General features: G+C 38.6%; 1 protein-coding gene across 4 annotated transcripts in view; it reads left to right on the top strand.

The window, feature by feature from the left end:
- The first annotated feature begins 3,255 nt into the window (after positions 1-3,255).
- The window catches only part of LOC129235976 (zinc finger C2HC domain-containing protein 1C), a 26,256-nt gene continuing 14,588 nt past the window's right edge, over positions 3,256-14,923 (top strand). The window contains exons 1-2 of one of the 4 annotated variants that reach the window (XM_054870084.1): positions 3,256-3,668; positions 12,971-14,010. In XM_054870084.1, coding sequence (XP_054726059.1) covers positions 13,960-14,010 — 51 coding nt within the window. In that variant the 5' untranslated portion in view covers positions 3,256-3,668; positions 12,971-13,959. Of the gene's footprint in view, positions 3,669-12,487; positions 12,616-12,970; positions 14,011-14,923 lie in introns of those variants that run through there. The other 3 variants (XM_054870085.1, XM_054870083.1, XM_054870086.1) reach the window with 3 other exon arrangements.

Genomic DNA, 14,923 nt, shown 5'->3' with positions numbered 1-14,923 from the left:
TCAGTGTAATAGACTCACAATTAAGGTACAATGGGATGAAGAACAAGAGAAAGTTAACGATATGAATAATTGTTGATTATACAAATAGACTATACTGGGAAGGCATGAAATCAAGTATGGACTTGGTTTATGAGTAAAGCGAACAAGCTGACGCCGATCGCTTACTTCCTACGGTATTAAAGCGGTAATCGATAAGTTTTGTAATACAGAGTTGCTGATGAACCTTCATCAGATATCAAGGGATGATATCACTAAAGACACCAAATATGAGAAGAAATTCAGAATTGAACTGGACAATAAAGTAAACTGGAGTTTAAAAGGAAACTCCTTGTATAAAGATGGTTCGAAGACACCAGAAGGCTCTTCTTAATTGACGAAATAACCGCTTAGGCGATTTTGGCCGAGTTTAACAAAGCACGCCAGTCGTTTCTTTCTCGTACTATGCGGTACCACTTGAACACACCAAGTGAACTCAAGACCTTCTCCACCTGTGCTTTCCAACAAAGAGGAGGTCTTCCTCTGCTACCACCAGCTGGTACCGCAGCGAAAACTTTCAGAGCCGAAGAGTTTGCATCCATTCGAACGACATAGCCCAGTCAACGAAGTCAAAAATCTTCCGCAGTTCTTTTTCTCAAACACTTCAATTCATACCTCATCGGATGATGTCATCGTCTGAGCTTCTGCGCAACTCGTTAGAACGGACATGATGTAAAGAGTAAGTTTTGTTTGTCGAGAAATGACTTTACTACTCAGTTGTCTACTTAGACCAGAGTAGCACTTGTTGGCAAAGGAGATTCTTCATTGCATTTCAAGGCAAAGGCGCTAGAGTACATAGCACCAAAACAAAGCGTTCTGTGCCGATGGGTAGTTTTCTAAGGATATTCCACGTGGAGGTGTATGCCATCTGTCTATGTGCAGAGATCAGTTTAGTCAGTAATCTTCTGAACGAGTAGCCATTCAGACAGCTAGGCGGCGCTCAAGGTATTATCTTCCGGTGAGGTTAAATCCTCAATGGTCCTTAAGTGTATCGAGAAACTAAATTTCTTAGGAACGCACAGTCGCATCCGGCTAATATAGGTCCCAGGGTACAGAGGTATAACTGGGAATTAAGTAGCGGACACTTTGGCTAGGCAAGTTGTGGGCTCGTTGCCAGTAAGACCGGAGTCCTTCCTTGATGTGGCACAATACACCATCAAGGAGAAGTTTATTAATGAAGAGCTAAGGGGGTGGATACGCCATTCGAAGTCTTTTCTGGGCTAGTAAAATCAGCAGAAGATTAGAGAACTCATAAAGCTCTCTAAGGATAAAGTGAGAATGACTCTTGACGTTTCTGCGACCAATTCCCGAAGACTCCAATACACCGCTGCTGCAGCACATGCAATACAACAAATTATTTATATGCTCAAATTAATGTCAGCAGAATACCTTCATTATAAGACAGTCTGATCTGATTGAAATTTTGCCACAGGATCCCTTGAATGGTGTACATAAGTTGCCGAACATCCATCAAACGGAATTGCATTCCAGCAATTCCATCAAACATCCAGTGTGATGTGCCGTTTTATAAAATTGTATTGTGTACTCAAGTTCAGGTTATCGGACCACTGCAGTGTATTCAAAGAGGAAGTAGCGGTAATTAAAGAAGGAGCTAATTAGCTGCTCACTTGCATAATAATTTTCACGGAGGTTAATTTCTACTCCGATAGCCACACGGCAATCAGGTTTCTGAGCTCGTTGATAGTGCACTCGAAATTGGTTTGGGAATGCCTTACTTACTATCGATCACATCCGATTTCTTCGATATAAAGCTCATCTGGGTATCTGGTCATAGCAACATTGCAGGAAAATGCGAGGCGGATGAGCTGGCTAGATAGAGGACCTTCGAGGTAGTTATCCCGCGAAACGAGAGATTTGGGATCCTGTCGACTACCTGTGGTCTGATCCTGGAGGAGAGGGCTTCGCGTCAACTCAGCGCAAGCTGGGAAAGCACACAGACTTATAAGATCACAAGATCTTTCTGGCCACGTGTGGATCGGAGGCTCACAAAGGATCTTCTGGGTCTAGCACAATCTAAGCTCTCGAGTTTTGAGGTATTTTCCGCGAGGTATACTTGCTGTGAGACTCGGCATTACTTCGAGTACTGCGGCTACCACCACCTTAAATCATGCCGTTTCACCAAATACACATCCCCCTCTTCCTCTTAATTTCTTCTCAACCTTCTTATCTCCTTTACAATGGTATCACAAAGAACGATTTTTTCATTTTCGTCCAAGTGTGCCCTCTCTATGGACAGCCACATCTACCTAATCTAACCTAACCTTTTGTTAAACCGCACATTTTTGCAGGAAGTGTCCGCAATATAACGGAACCCGTTTTCCAGAAATGTTAAAGCTTCTGTACTTTGCTTAAGTACGGAAGAATAATAGTTGAGTCGAAGTAATACCAACATCCAGTGATGCCCTTCTCACTTTCTTGATCATTTTTCTTTACACTTGAGTACCATTCTCGAAGGGTCCAATGTTCGTGCAGAGCAACATACTCACTCTTAACAATAAAACATAGCATGCGCCTATATAAATTAATTTTAACAAATTGTGAACTTCAATCGATGTTCCGGCATATTTGTTGACGTCGCGCATGCCCGCTGGCATCATGCGTTGTTTCAACTAATTAAAGTTGATTTAAAGTCAAGTGATTTTACTTTGCAAGCGCCTCCGCTGCCCCAAACCTATCACAAGTCTAACACTAGAGCACTTGAAAAGTCATAGAGAGCTCGGCAAGGGCATGCTGTCGCAAGGGCCGCGCCTGCCTTAACAAGCACATACAAATTCAAATGTGGATATGTAAGCGATCGTAATGTGGCGGTGAATCGCCTCTGCGGAATTTGTGGTGAGTTGAGGCGTATGGCTTTTTTACATACATACCTATATATGCATATTATTTCTTGTTTATCTTCTTTACTTTGGCTCTTTTCTTTCAATTTATTTGAAACTTTGTTTTCCATTTTATTTGCAACTCACTAATTCATACGACTTTTTTTTTAGTTTGTTTTGTAATTTGTTTCTCAATTCAACCGCAGTAGGGTGGGCTCACACTCACGCGATGAGAAGCGTTGAGATTGCGAGCACTCGGTCATAGACGACCGGCAAAGCAGCAGACAAAGTAAAGTGAATGCCTGAAGCCAGTTTAGCTGATGTTGGCGGTATTGGAGTCAATCTAGTAGTGGCGTGCTTGTGAGCGCGGAGCGAAGGCTGCCAGCTGGCCTGATGGGGCAGTGCTCTGCTGGTGTGCGGTCGTAGTGGGTAAAGTCGGTTACAAAAGTTTTTGCAAGCATTGCTCTCGACAGTCTTCGCATAAACTTCTAAGCAAACAGAAGAGTTACTGCAGTGCCGTACAGTTGAATAGACGAAGCGAAATTCGAAACATTTTCTACTAAACGCGAATGAGACGCATCGCGGTGTACTGGTTAGCCACAACATAAAGCATAACAATAAAAAGCAAAAATAAAAACAAAAATATCGTAAAAAATATTTAGATGCAAAGAGACAAAACAAATAATAAACTAGTAATTGTTAAGGCAAAAGATTGAAGAGCTGCAGGAATGGCTAATATTCGAAAGGTTTAAAAAGTCAGCAAACAACAACAACACATGTATGTATGTACATATGGTGAGTGTGATTTTTTGTTCTTCCACAATATTGTTTCGGCTTTTCTTGTTATTATTGTATTTTAACGTATGGAATGTTTCATTGCTCATCTTAAGCCGCTCGTTTGGTTAAGTTGTTTGAAAAATCATTCAATTGCTATTAATTTTTGCGAATATTGTTGTTGTGTGTCTCAGCGCGCAATGCACATACACATGTACGATAGTATACAAATATATGTATGTTCGTATAAGTTTAAAGCTGACACTTTCTAAACGCTGCTGGTATGTCATCACACCTCCTCAAACACCTTCAAACACCAGCCGTTTAGTTGGAGGACACGTAACCGCAAAACACACACACACATACCTACATACATCATACATACATTCGTACGTGGGCTCGCTTGGCTTATTGGCATTCATATAGTTTGCATTTATTGTTGTACTTAGTTTTTAATGCTCTGCAAAGCTAATATGCGTGCGTGCAGATGTATGAGGAGAAGGAAAGCCGCGCAGCTATCGGTATTAAGCAAATAAATAAAGGAAACACAGGGAACCACACCAAATGCGGTCACGTCCTGTGTGACAGTGCGGTAAATGTTCACTTTACTTACGAGCCTGCAGGGAAAACCTAAGCAAGTATAAGCAATTTTTGATTAGTGTAAGCCACTTCACTAGTGATTAGGTCGTTACTAAATCAAAGGTTGCACAGAAATGCCGGGCAGCCCTAATTTATATTAGGATCGTATTCAAGGTCGGCCTTATTTGGGTCCGGGTCAAAGTGATATCGAGGGAAATGGTAAAGCCGCTGAGTTTGCCAGGAAAGGGACTACTCTTCAACTGCTCAGTGATAGAATTACCATTGGAATACCTATGACCACGAGCAAACTAATAATAAAACACAATGTTATCCAAGAGGCCAATAGGTCATAGAGGGATGAAGGTACGAGTACATACGCAACAGCTAGGCTACTATGGGTGCAAATAAATAAGAAAAATATAAAGGAACTGCTTAGCCTTTCAAGAGAGGATGTCTCGAAGGTCGTGGCTTGGTCATTGGCTATTTGGCGGGCATTCCTTGAGACTAGGAGTTTTCTTCTATAAATATTGTAGAAAGTATAGTGATGAGGAAGAGGAAGAAACAGTTGAGCACTTTCATTGTCTAGCTTTAGCTAAAACCAGAGCAAGTTTCCTAGGAAAACATTTTTTTTCAATTCTCTTACGGAAGTGTCTGGCGTGGCGATGAGGCAAATGGTGACTTCAAATAGCCATAAAATGGTTGCACGAAGAAAAATAAATGAGGTTCCTGTGTCGCATAGTGGTATCACAACAGACCAATAAGGTCTAAGTCGTGCTAACCGACTACCACCATAACACCATAACTACCACCGACTAGTTTAATGTGCAACCATTAAAAAACATTTTTTTAGACAAATTTCATAATAAAGGGACTTTCAAAAGACGCGCCTAGATGTTGTTTTAAAATAAAACGAGAAAAACTTTAGATTCTTTCAGGTTGCACTATTTCTATTCAAAATACGGCTCTTAACAATTATATGCGAAACATTACATCATTTAAATTACCACCAAGAGCGGCACATCTACAGGTAAAATCCGCCAAACAGTCGGTTCATGAATGCCTGATTGTGGGGAACGTCGAGATATCGGAGTTGAAGGTTGTTCAGCAACACTTTGCGTTACAGCGGCAATATTCTGATTGGATCGTTCAGTTTTTGGTCTGCCAGTCCTTTTTCAATCCTTGACCGAACCAGTTTCTTGACATTTTCGACTCATTCAGATGATTATTTCCATTAAAAAATTACGAATTTTACTTGACAAATGTGAAAGATGACATAAAAAAGTTACTGTCTAGAAATTATTTGATACTTAGATCTAGGCGCCACTTTTGACAGACCCTTTATTTTACAATGCTGATAATATCACTTACACTCTCATAGTACAGCGGCCATCTTGGCAAAGCTACAGCTGCCACATTAGGCGGGAGTACTTATTTAGTAGGTCAACTCCTGTAAGGAGGAGATCAAACGCCACGAATGCGCAGAATACATTTTTCTTTTCTGGTTTCTTAGTCTAGAAACATAGAGAAGAAGGGAATTGCCGATGAGCTTACCAGGAAAGGGTCGACAGAAGCGGTTTCAGTTGTCCCCATCTCAGACATCGGTGGCCCCTTGACCATTGTTAAGGGTAACCTACAAAAATTCTTAAAAAAGCGCAAGACACATGGAATTCTATCTTATCGTTCGGTATCTCAAAAACACTTTAGCCTCAGTACGACAGAAGCAAAACGCTTAAAGTGCTGGAGATCTCACGCCACTTAATTTCCAAACTCATAGCGATATTCACCGGTGATCAGAAGCCATGCGGATAAGCTTGGGCTTCTGTACAAACCCCATTTTGTGAATAAGCCAAATTACCAAGATTCATCATCTGCCTTTGCTTTCAGCCAGCCTGGCCATCGTAACCTAACTTAACCTAGAAACTGTAAAGGGTGTTTTTTTAGAGGTTAGGTTTTCAAGATGAAATAAAACGTATATAATTTAATGTTATGGCCAAGAATTTAGCTTTATTATAAAGATAAGGGTTTGCCATTATGTTTTAAAAATGATTTCGGACAAGTGGCCGCCGCGGCTGGCTCGAATAAATTCCAGCCGAGAGGCCCAATTTTCGACCACTTTTTGCAGCAATTGGGGCCGTATGTCAGCAATAACGCGCCGAATATTCTCTTCCTAGACGTCAATCGTCTCGGGCTTATCTGCGTAGACAAGCGACTTCACATAGCCCCACAAGAAATAGTCCAGCGGTGTTATATCGCACGATCTTGGAGGCCACGCCACAGGTCCACAGCGCGAGATAATGCGCTCACCAAAAGTTTCCTTCAATAAATCGATTGTTACGTTGGCTGTATGGCATGTAGCGCCGTCTTGTTGGAACCAAAGGTCGTCCACATCAACATCGTCCAATTTAGGCACGAATTTAGGTTCTATAGCGCTCTCCATTGACTGTAACATTATGGCCGGCTTCATTTTTAAAGAAATATGGACCAATGATTCCCTCTGCCCATAGAGCACACCAAACAGTGACTTTTTGAGGATGTAACGGCGTCTCAGCAATGGCTTATGGATTATGTTCACTCCAAATGCGACAATTTTGCTTATTGACATACCCATTCAACCAAAAGTGAGCTTCATCGCTGAACAAAATTTTCTTGTGATGCGTCGCGCGAACCGAACCATTATTTTCGTAATAAATTTGCACGATTTGCAAACGTTGTTCAGGTGTAAGTCTATTCATTATGAAATGGCAAACCAAACTGAGCATAAATCAAGTGACAGCTGTCAAAAAGACCATCTACGAAAAAAGTAGTGCCAACTTGAAAACCTAACCTCTAAAAAAACACCCTTTATAAGATACACAAGCATATTATAAGTAGATACTACCAACCGTCTATAGGACCAGAGTTCCAATTTATCGAAAATAGAATGTAACGCGTGATAATTAAAACTTCCTAGAGTGTACGTTTGAAAAGAAAGGACTACTCACTAGTCACGATTCTAAATTCCCCTTACACGGCACGAATCGGCTTTCTTGCAAGGCCTGTTCGTATATTGTATTTTTACATTTTAGTGCTTTTGTGCGTGTGCAGGTGTCAACAAACTTGCTTAGTTATAAAACCGCACCTACCTGCATATGTAAGTATGAGGGTGTGGTAGTTGTGGGAACGTTTTGTCCGTAAAAGTTGGCGCCCATGTCTTGGCACATTTCTATCAAAAACTAATGCAATACAAACAGACTTAATCCGCTGACCATTCGAGCTACCTCAAACCCCTAGCCGCGTTGCAGGATGAGCAAGAGAATTTTACGACGAAAAACTGCAGGAAGAAGCAGAATAAGGAAAATAAATTTGATTTTTTCACGAAACACGATTCATTCGGACAGTGAATAGATGTACAGCAGTTGAAAATAGAAAATATTCATATGGCAGACGGAAGCTCACAACAAACTTTAGCGGTTTTATGGCTTTCAGCGCTTTATTTAGCTATGAGTTTTTAGATGTATTGCACTGAAAGGTGGGTATAGGATATAAAACGCATGGGATTGAGTTATTTACATATTTAACTATTCAAATAGTTCAGATAACATGAGCTTAAACTGACTATTAAAAGTAAAGAATAATGAAAATACAAATAATTAAATTACAAATTTCCGTGTAACTAAACTAAAACATGGAGTTCAAGAATACAGGAAATACTTCCTTCCGCATAATTTTTATTGAACTCTTGGAGGTGTAAGAAAACTAGTACTTTGAAGCAGAAATGTGCATCAATATCAGGTTGGAAACGAGCTACAGAGCAAGTATCGATCTTCTACAATATGGCGCAAAAATAATTACCCAATTTTGTTTTAGAATAACTTTTTACTAAATAAAAAAAATATACAGATATATTTTGAGTGAACACATAACAACAATCACAACAAAACTTAATAAAGTACAGAACTTACTCAAAGTTAGTACAGAACTTACCAAAGAAAAAATGGTCCTCATATTGAAACAGCATCTGACATATGACGATCACTAACTGAAGGAGTACACAACACGTATCAGTCTCTACGGAAAATAACAAAAAACAATAGAAATGCAGCGTTTAATCATTGTTTTGGAACAGCAGCTGGATTACTAATGGCAACACCAACAGAAGCTGTAAGAGTCAAAGCGCGCTACGATGGCTACTACGAAGCCGATCCGAAAAGCTGGCAGCAAAATCAATCACATCGTTGTCGCATCCTCTTGGAAACGTATAACTAGCCGAAATCCGCTCAGTCAATGCTATAGAAGCACCTGCAGTATTGTAACTATATCTAAATACCTACTGGATACGCACACGCCAATCCCACCTAAACCACTAGACAAATTTAGGACAAACTAAAACATTTCAATAGATATCTCACTGAATACTTTCCACAAAAATAACCCTTCATGAGAAGCTTACAAAAAAATATTCCTATCACATAAAGTAAACTGTAAAGCTGTTATTTTTTATTATACCGATGGCTGTTTACTCGAAGAATCACCGTCGCATGCTGTTATAGAACAACGGATGGACGGAACCTTTCAAACAATCCATTAAGCTCTTCTTCCGCCAAACGCTGGTTATTTCAACGCCGAACTAGCAGCAATTAATTTTGCCGTTCACCACGCAGCCAAAATCAACAAACGGGCCGTCATATTCTCGGACAGCTTGGGTGTGTTAAAATCACTAATAAATAGAAACAGTGAAGCGCACCGATATGTAATGGGAAGAATAAATGGACAGAACGAAATTAAACTAATAATTAAACAGTTCATATGGGAATAACAGGCAATGAGCTAGCAGACAAATCTGCGAAACAAACTTTCAACATCCCGCTCGTAGCGGAGACTCCTTGCTTAACCACTATCATGACAAATTTCAATAGGTTGTATCTTAGAACATTACAAGATAGCTTGTGGGAATCGTCAACCTATTTCTTAAGGACCCACAACTTCAGATGCGAACGACTAAACTACCACAAAGATCTCTCACGCGAAAAATGCATCACAATAGCCAGAATAAGAGTAGGTGCAACAAAATGTATATCTAGGTGCTACTAAAGCCGTGTAATCCCACGAGAATGCAGCCGTGGTAATACACTTCTGAACATAGAACGCATTCTAAAGACCTGCCCCATCTTGAGCTACAGCAGCAATCAAACTACAATTCTAGACTGCAGCAAGGAAGGTACGATGAAAGTACTAAGCGACGTCTTCAAAAAACACAACCTGCTGCATGAAATATGAACACACTTGCGAGGCAAAATGATGCAGTAACCGAGCCTCCAAAATATATTTTATAAATTAATTTGTAAAGTATAAATTTAATAATAATAATAATAATATTTTCATTGCTTCATTGCTTCTCTGTTTGTATACTGCAGCTGTCTAATTCGAAAAGTGACAAATATGATTGACCTACGACACCATTTGCTGCAATGGTCGAACAAAATCAATTTTGGAAACAACGTTAAAAGTATATAGCAACCCTGTAGTCGATGGCTTTTTTGACGTTTCCTTACACTCCTACTTTATTTGGAAAACTGTGTTGCATAAATAATGCTTACACTCCTCAAAACTATATAAACCAACTAAATTTTTAAGCTCATAAATACGTGGGAACTACAACTTCTTTAACAATAATTCATAAACCGTAAAATGAACTTGAAAATATTAGGTAGTCACTTCAAGAAACCAGTTAGGTATATGGTACTCCATGGTGGAATTATTCAGGTGAAGTAATAAAAACGGTACCAAAGAAATGACGATGCCTTATTGAATTATATGGGCCATTTAGATTTTCCAAAAGGGGTAAAAGGCAGAAATATTAAAAAAAATGTATCCCTTTTGACCTTTAAATGCGCAAATACCTGATTTTTTAATGAATGTAATGAATATGAGATTTATTTATTTTATTTTATTTATTTATTAGAAATATAATTATAAATAACTATATTACATTACGAAAGGCACTAGTAGCTAAGACTATCGGCCTTGAATATGAGATTAAAAATTACTTTTGTTGATATTCCCCACTATGAAAAATAGTTAAATCTTCTAAATTAATTAATTTTAATATGCAACTACTTTTTTTTATTCAAATTAGATATAAGCTAACCGATTTTATGGATCTCGGTTCTATTTAATACTGAAAAACAAATTCGATCCATAACAAAATAAGCGGTAAGATTTAACAGCAAATGCTATAAAAAATATTTGTGTTTCACCTTCATCTTTATTATGCCGCCATGGGTCAAAATATACTTAAAAACGGGTTATTAAATCGGGCAGTTCTCTCATAAAAATACACAATAATACCAAATTAAAAAAAATTTAACCTCTTTTAATTTTATATAATACTTTTCCACATTGTAGCCCCTTTCAAAACAGGTGTAATGAGTTGTATATCGGACCTTATTTATTACGCCTTGGGTATACTCTAGAAAGTATCAAATGTATTTCAGTGAGCGTAAATTACGTATTTCACAATTTTAAAATTTTGTTTTAAGTCACATTTTTTTCCTTGTTCATTCCAGTCGCGAGCACAGACTCAGTCTTGCGTTGGTTTCCTTAATTTATTTTGATTACTGACAGAGTAGGTGATTATCCTCTAACAGTTCTGAATAGTGGGAATGCCCCCCTGTCGTTGCTTAGGAACAACGCCTTCTTACTGTTTAGGGCGCCATCTGTGTTTCACATTTTTCTGACAGAAGGGTCGCACAGATGGTTGTGGACTTCGCTAAATTGCGTGTGTCTGCGCTATTACCGCGGTCGCCCGCTTCCTCTTGCTGGCGCCACTGATCCATTGTGTAACTATGTGTTTTTCTTTTTCTTTATTTTGTGCTTGTTTTAGCAGTCACAATGCGAATTAATAGAAGTTAAGGCAAGTTTATTGTACATCTATTGACGTGCATTTAACGGTTTTTGGAGGTTTGGTGGTTTAAGTGCATCGCTTATAATGAGTTTACATACAGAGACACGTGTTAGTAAAAAAAAGAACTTTTTTTTTTGTTTTCATGACAAAATGAGAAACATTTGAGTGAGACGAATCAATTATCTAATCTTGTTGGTGTTGTTTCTTCTACTCCTAGACGACGTTCTTGCTGTCGTAGAGGGATACCCTATGATCAAAAAGTACCGGGAAGGTGATGTTGTGTGTTTTCTTCTATTGCCAAGGCGTAGTGCACCATGAGTACCATCCCTCGGGCCAGACAGTCAATAATGAATAATATTAATTATCCGTTTTGAAGCGTTTGCGAGATGCTGTACGTCGCAAACGGCCGGAAATGTGGGCAAACAATCCTTGGATTTTGCTTGATGATAACGCGCCATCGCACCGAACTCAAATTGTGCTGGATTATTTGACCAAACACCAAGTAAATACCATCGTGCAAGCACCGTATTCACTTCTTTTTGTTTCCCAAGTTGAAGTTACCACTTCGTGAAAGGTGATTCCAGTCGATAGAGGAGCTCAAAGAGAATGCGACGAAGGAGCTGAATGCCTTCCCTTTCTCGGCATACCAGAGGTGCATGGAGGACTTGGTTAAACGTGGGCATTTGTGTGCTGCTTTAGATGGGTTATATTTTGAAGGAGATAAAATAAATTTGCCTGAAATTTAACTCTGTTTTGTTTTATTTAAACCTGTACAAATTTATCTTAACTTGGCTTACACGTTTTGCTAAGGTGAGCTGCAGATTGCAGCTTCAGGCTCGACATGTGTCCTGCATTGGAATTCTGTGGCACCTATAGCTAAATGGCGGCCGCCGTAGCCGAATGGGTTGGTGCGTGACTACCATTTGGAATTCAGAGAGAACGTAGGTTCGAATCTCGGTGAAAGACCAAAGTGAAGAAAAAGTTTTTTCTAATAGCGGTCGCCCCTCGGCAAGCAATGGCAAACCTTCGAGTGTATTTCTGCCATGAAAAAACTCCTCATAAAAAATATCTGCCGTTCGGAGTCGGCTTGAAACTGTAGGTCCCTCCATTTGTGGAACAACATCAAGTCACAAGCCACAAATAGGGGGAGGAGCTCGGCCAAACACCCATACGTATATATATGTATATATATATAATATATAATAGCTAAATGCACCACTGTGCGCAATTATTCATATTTCTGTACAAACAAGCATTACAAAATTACGTCATTTTTATCCACATAACTCTTTTTTATAGTATTACATAAAATAAAAAATACGGATAAAAAATTTGTCATTTTGTTTTCAATTATTTATTATTACTTTTTTATTCTGTTCTTATTTTGAGTTTTTCTCCGACTTTTTATAATTCGAAAAAAAAGAAACATAAAAATCTTTCGTGTACATTTGTATAGATAAAGAGTGATTAAATGGTTGTAAGTTCGCGTGCTGGTTGGAAAAGTAAGTATGCAACCCCTTTAACAGCAGTAGGGGGCATTTACTGTTGTTGTTGTTTTTGCTTCTGCTTCACTTTTAACCATTTTTGGTTAACTGACCGTCAATTATTTAAGTACTTCTGTGTATACGACCGAGTATGCATGTATTGGTGAATTGTTTTTGTACTTGCAAATGCGTAGGATGAGCGCAACAACAGCAGCAATGACAATAATTGCGCTAACAACGTATTATCAAATTTGAGTGTTGTGCACTTTTTTAAAGTCACCCAAAACGTCTTAGTTTTTGCTTTACCTTATTCGGCTGAACATTATTTTCTTTAATTGATTTAATTAAATTATTTGTAATTTTTTTTTTTTTTGCAGAATTTTAAAACCTCGCTCAACGCAGTTATAAATCTACAAAATTTAACGAAAAGTACTAACAACAATTCACCTCACTACGCTGACTAAAGTACCTCGATGAAGCATACATACATACACGCATATGTATATAAAATTTAAAAGTTAACAAGTCGCGCCTCTTGCCTTCACTTGTAACCAAGACTGTTAGTGTAATCCTTACGAAGGCATTCGGCAAGTTTTTAAACCCAACCTTCTAAGTGAAATCTAAGCGATTGCGTTGCTGATCGCATCATCAACAAAAACAAAAATTTAATAATAGTTATTAATATCGGCAAAAACCGTAAATAAAAAATTGCAGCACCAGAAAGTGTCAGCAACACCGGTTTGAAATCGGCCGCGAGCATTTCGTAAACAGCAAACAAAGAAGCGCTTAGAAATCAGGTACGATTAGCACAACAACGACAAAACGAAGCATACATTGAAAAAGAAGCCACAAGCGCCTTGTTCGAGTGTGACAGTTGAGACGCGTGAATCATTCGACGACACGTCACCAGTGCGCCGGAGAACGCGGGGTGCACGTGTCTGCTGCCAACAAATTGGCGATTGGTTGTGTTTAAATCATCAGCAGTCAAGCAAACGAATTAAAAACGCTGCCAGCGACGACAGCCGCAGCAACTGCAGCCACAGCAGCCCACACGTTTTCTTGGAACGAATCAAGGCAGTGCAGCCGCTAGCGATAGCGATTAAAGCTCAGCCACAAGCACCAGTTGGCAGTTGGAGCTGCCTTCCGCACGCGCTTACGTCCAGCGACAGTTGCGGGCGCGACTAAACACAGCAAAACCAGTTAAATTGAAAACATCGGCAATAACAAATTAGCGTCGCTTAATTTATTTGGTTTGTCGTCGTCATCGTCGTTGCCGCTACTGCCGCTGTTGCTTCGTCTACGCGTCAACGCTTTTAAACTTTGTCGTTTGTTGTGTTTGGGTTGTTAAAGCGATTCATATTTGGCGATGGCGTCACAAGGTGTCGCAGCAGCCAATTCAAGGCTGGCGCAAATGCAGGTGAGTGTTCGCTATTGTTGTGAATACATGCAAAAAAATACAGTCAAGTACAGAAAAATAGTATACTTTGAAAATCTAACAAAACAAAAGTTTATAACTAACTTAAAAAAAAAAATTGTTTTTACGTCTAAAAGAAATTGTTTTTGTCTAATCATGACTCGGAATCTCAATCATTGGTTTGTTTTTTTAGTAATTACTAATGTGAAAAATTATTATTTTTAATGTTTTGTGAATAATTTACTTAGCGACTGTAATAAAACAAAAAAAAATCCTTTTCTTTTGTTTTTCTTTAATACAGTCGCTAAGTAAAATATTCACACAAAAAAAAAAAACAATGATTGAGATTACTCAATTTTATTTTTAAATAACTACAGTGAAAACCTCCCTTGGGCGGACACTAACCTCAGTCAATTTTTGTTCGTCCATGAGTGGTATGCATTCAAGAGGAGAATAGTTTAATTTTTTAATTAATTGAATACTATTTCTTATTTGAACAAAAGCTATTGATATTAAAGGGTGATCAATTTAGAGGTATCTGATTTAAATTCAAATAAAACAACGAAAAAGTCAAATTGATTGGGCAATCAATCCAATGCCTCAATCAGAGCTGGTTTATTCATTAAGCATTTAGACTTTACATATTTATAAAAAAAATTATGTTTTCAGTTTGTCATTAGCCACGCGTGGTCTGTCAAAAAATTCCTATTGGAAAAATTACCTCTAACCTGATTACCTTTTAAAATGGCCAAAGCTGGTCAAAAGCTCACACACCTATTTTATTGCACATGAGTGTATGTATTTGACTGCATATAATATATATATTTATGCAAATACGGATGTAATGCACACACAAATAGACTTTAAAAATTATGTAAAATTGCATTGTTGACATTAAAGTAATTAAATAAGCGCC

This window comes from Anastrepha obliqua, chromosome 1, assembly GCF_027943255.1.
Source record: "Anastrepha obliqua isolate idAnaObli1 chromosome 1, idAnaObli1_1.0, whole genome shotgun sequence".
Taxonomy (NCBI): Eukaryota; Metazoa; Arthropoda; class Insecta; order Diptera; family Tephritidae; genus Anastrepha; species Anastrepha obliqua.
The sequence above is the reverse complement of the archived record's forward strand: the minus strand, read 5'-3'. Positions and strand labels throughout refer to the sequence as shown.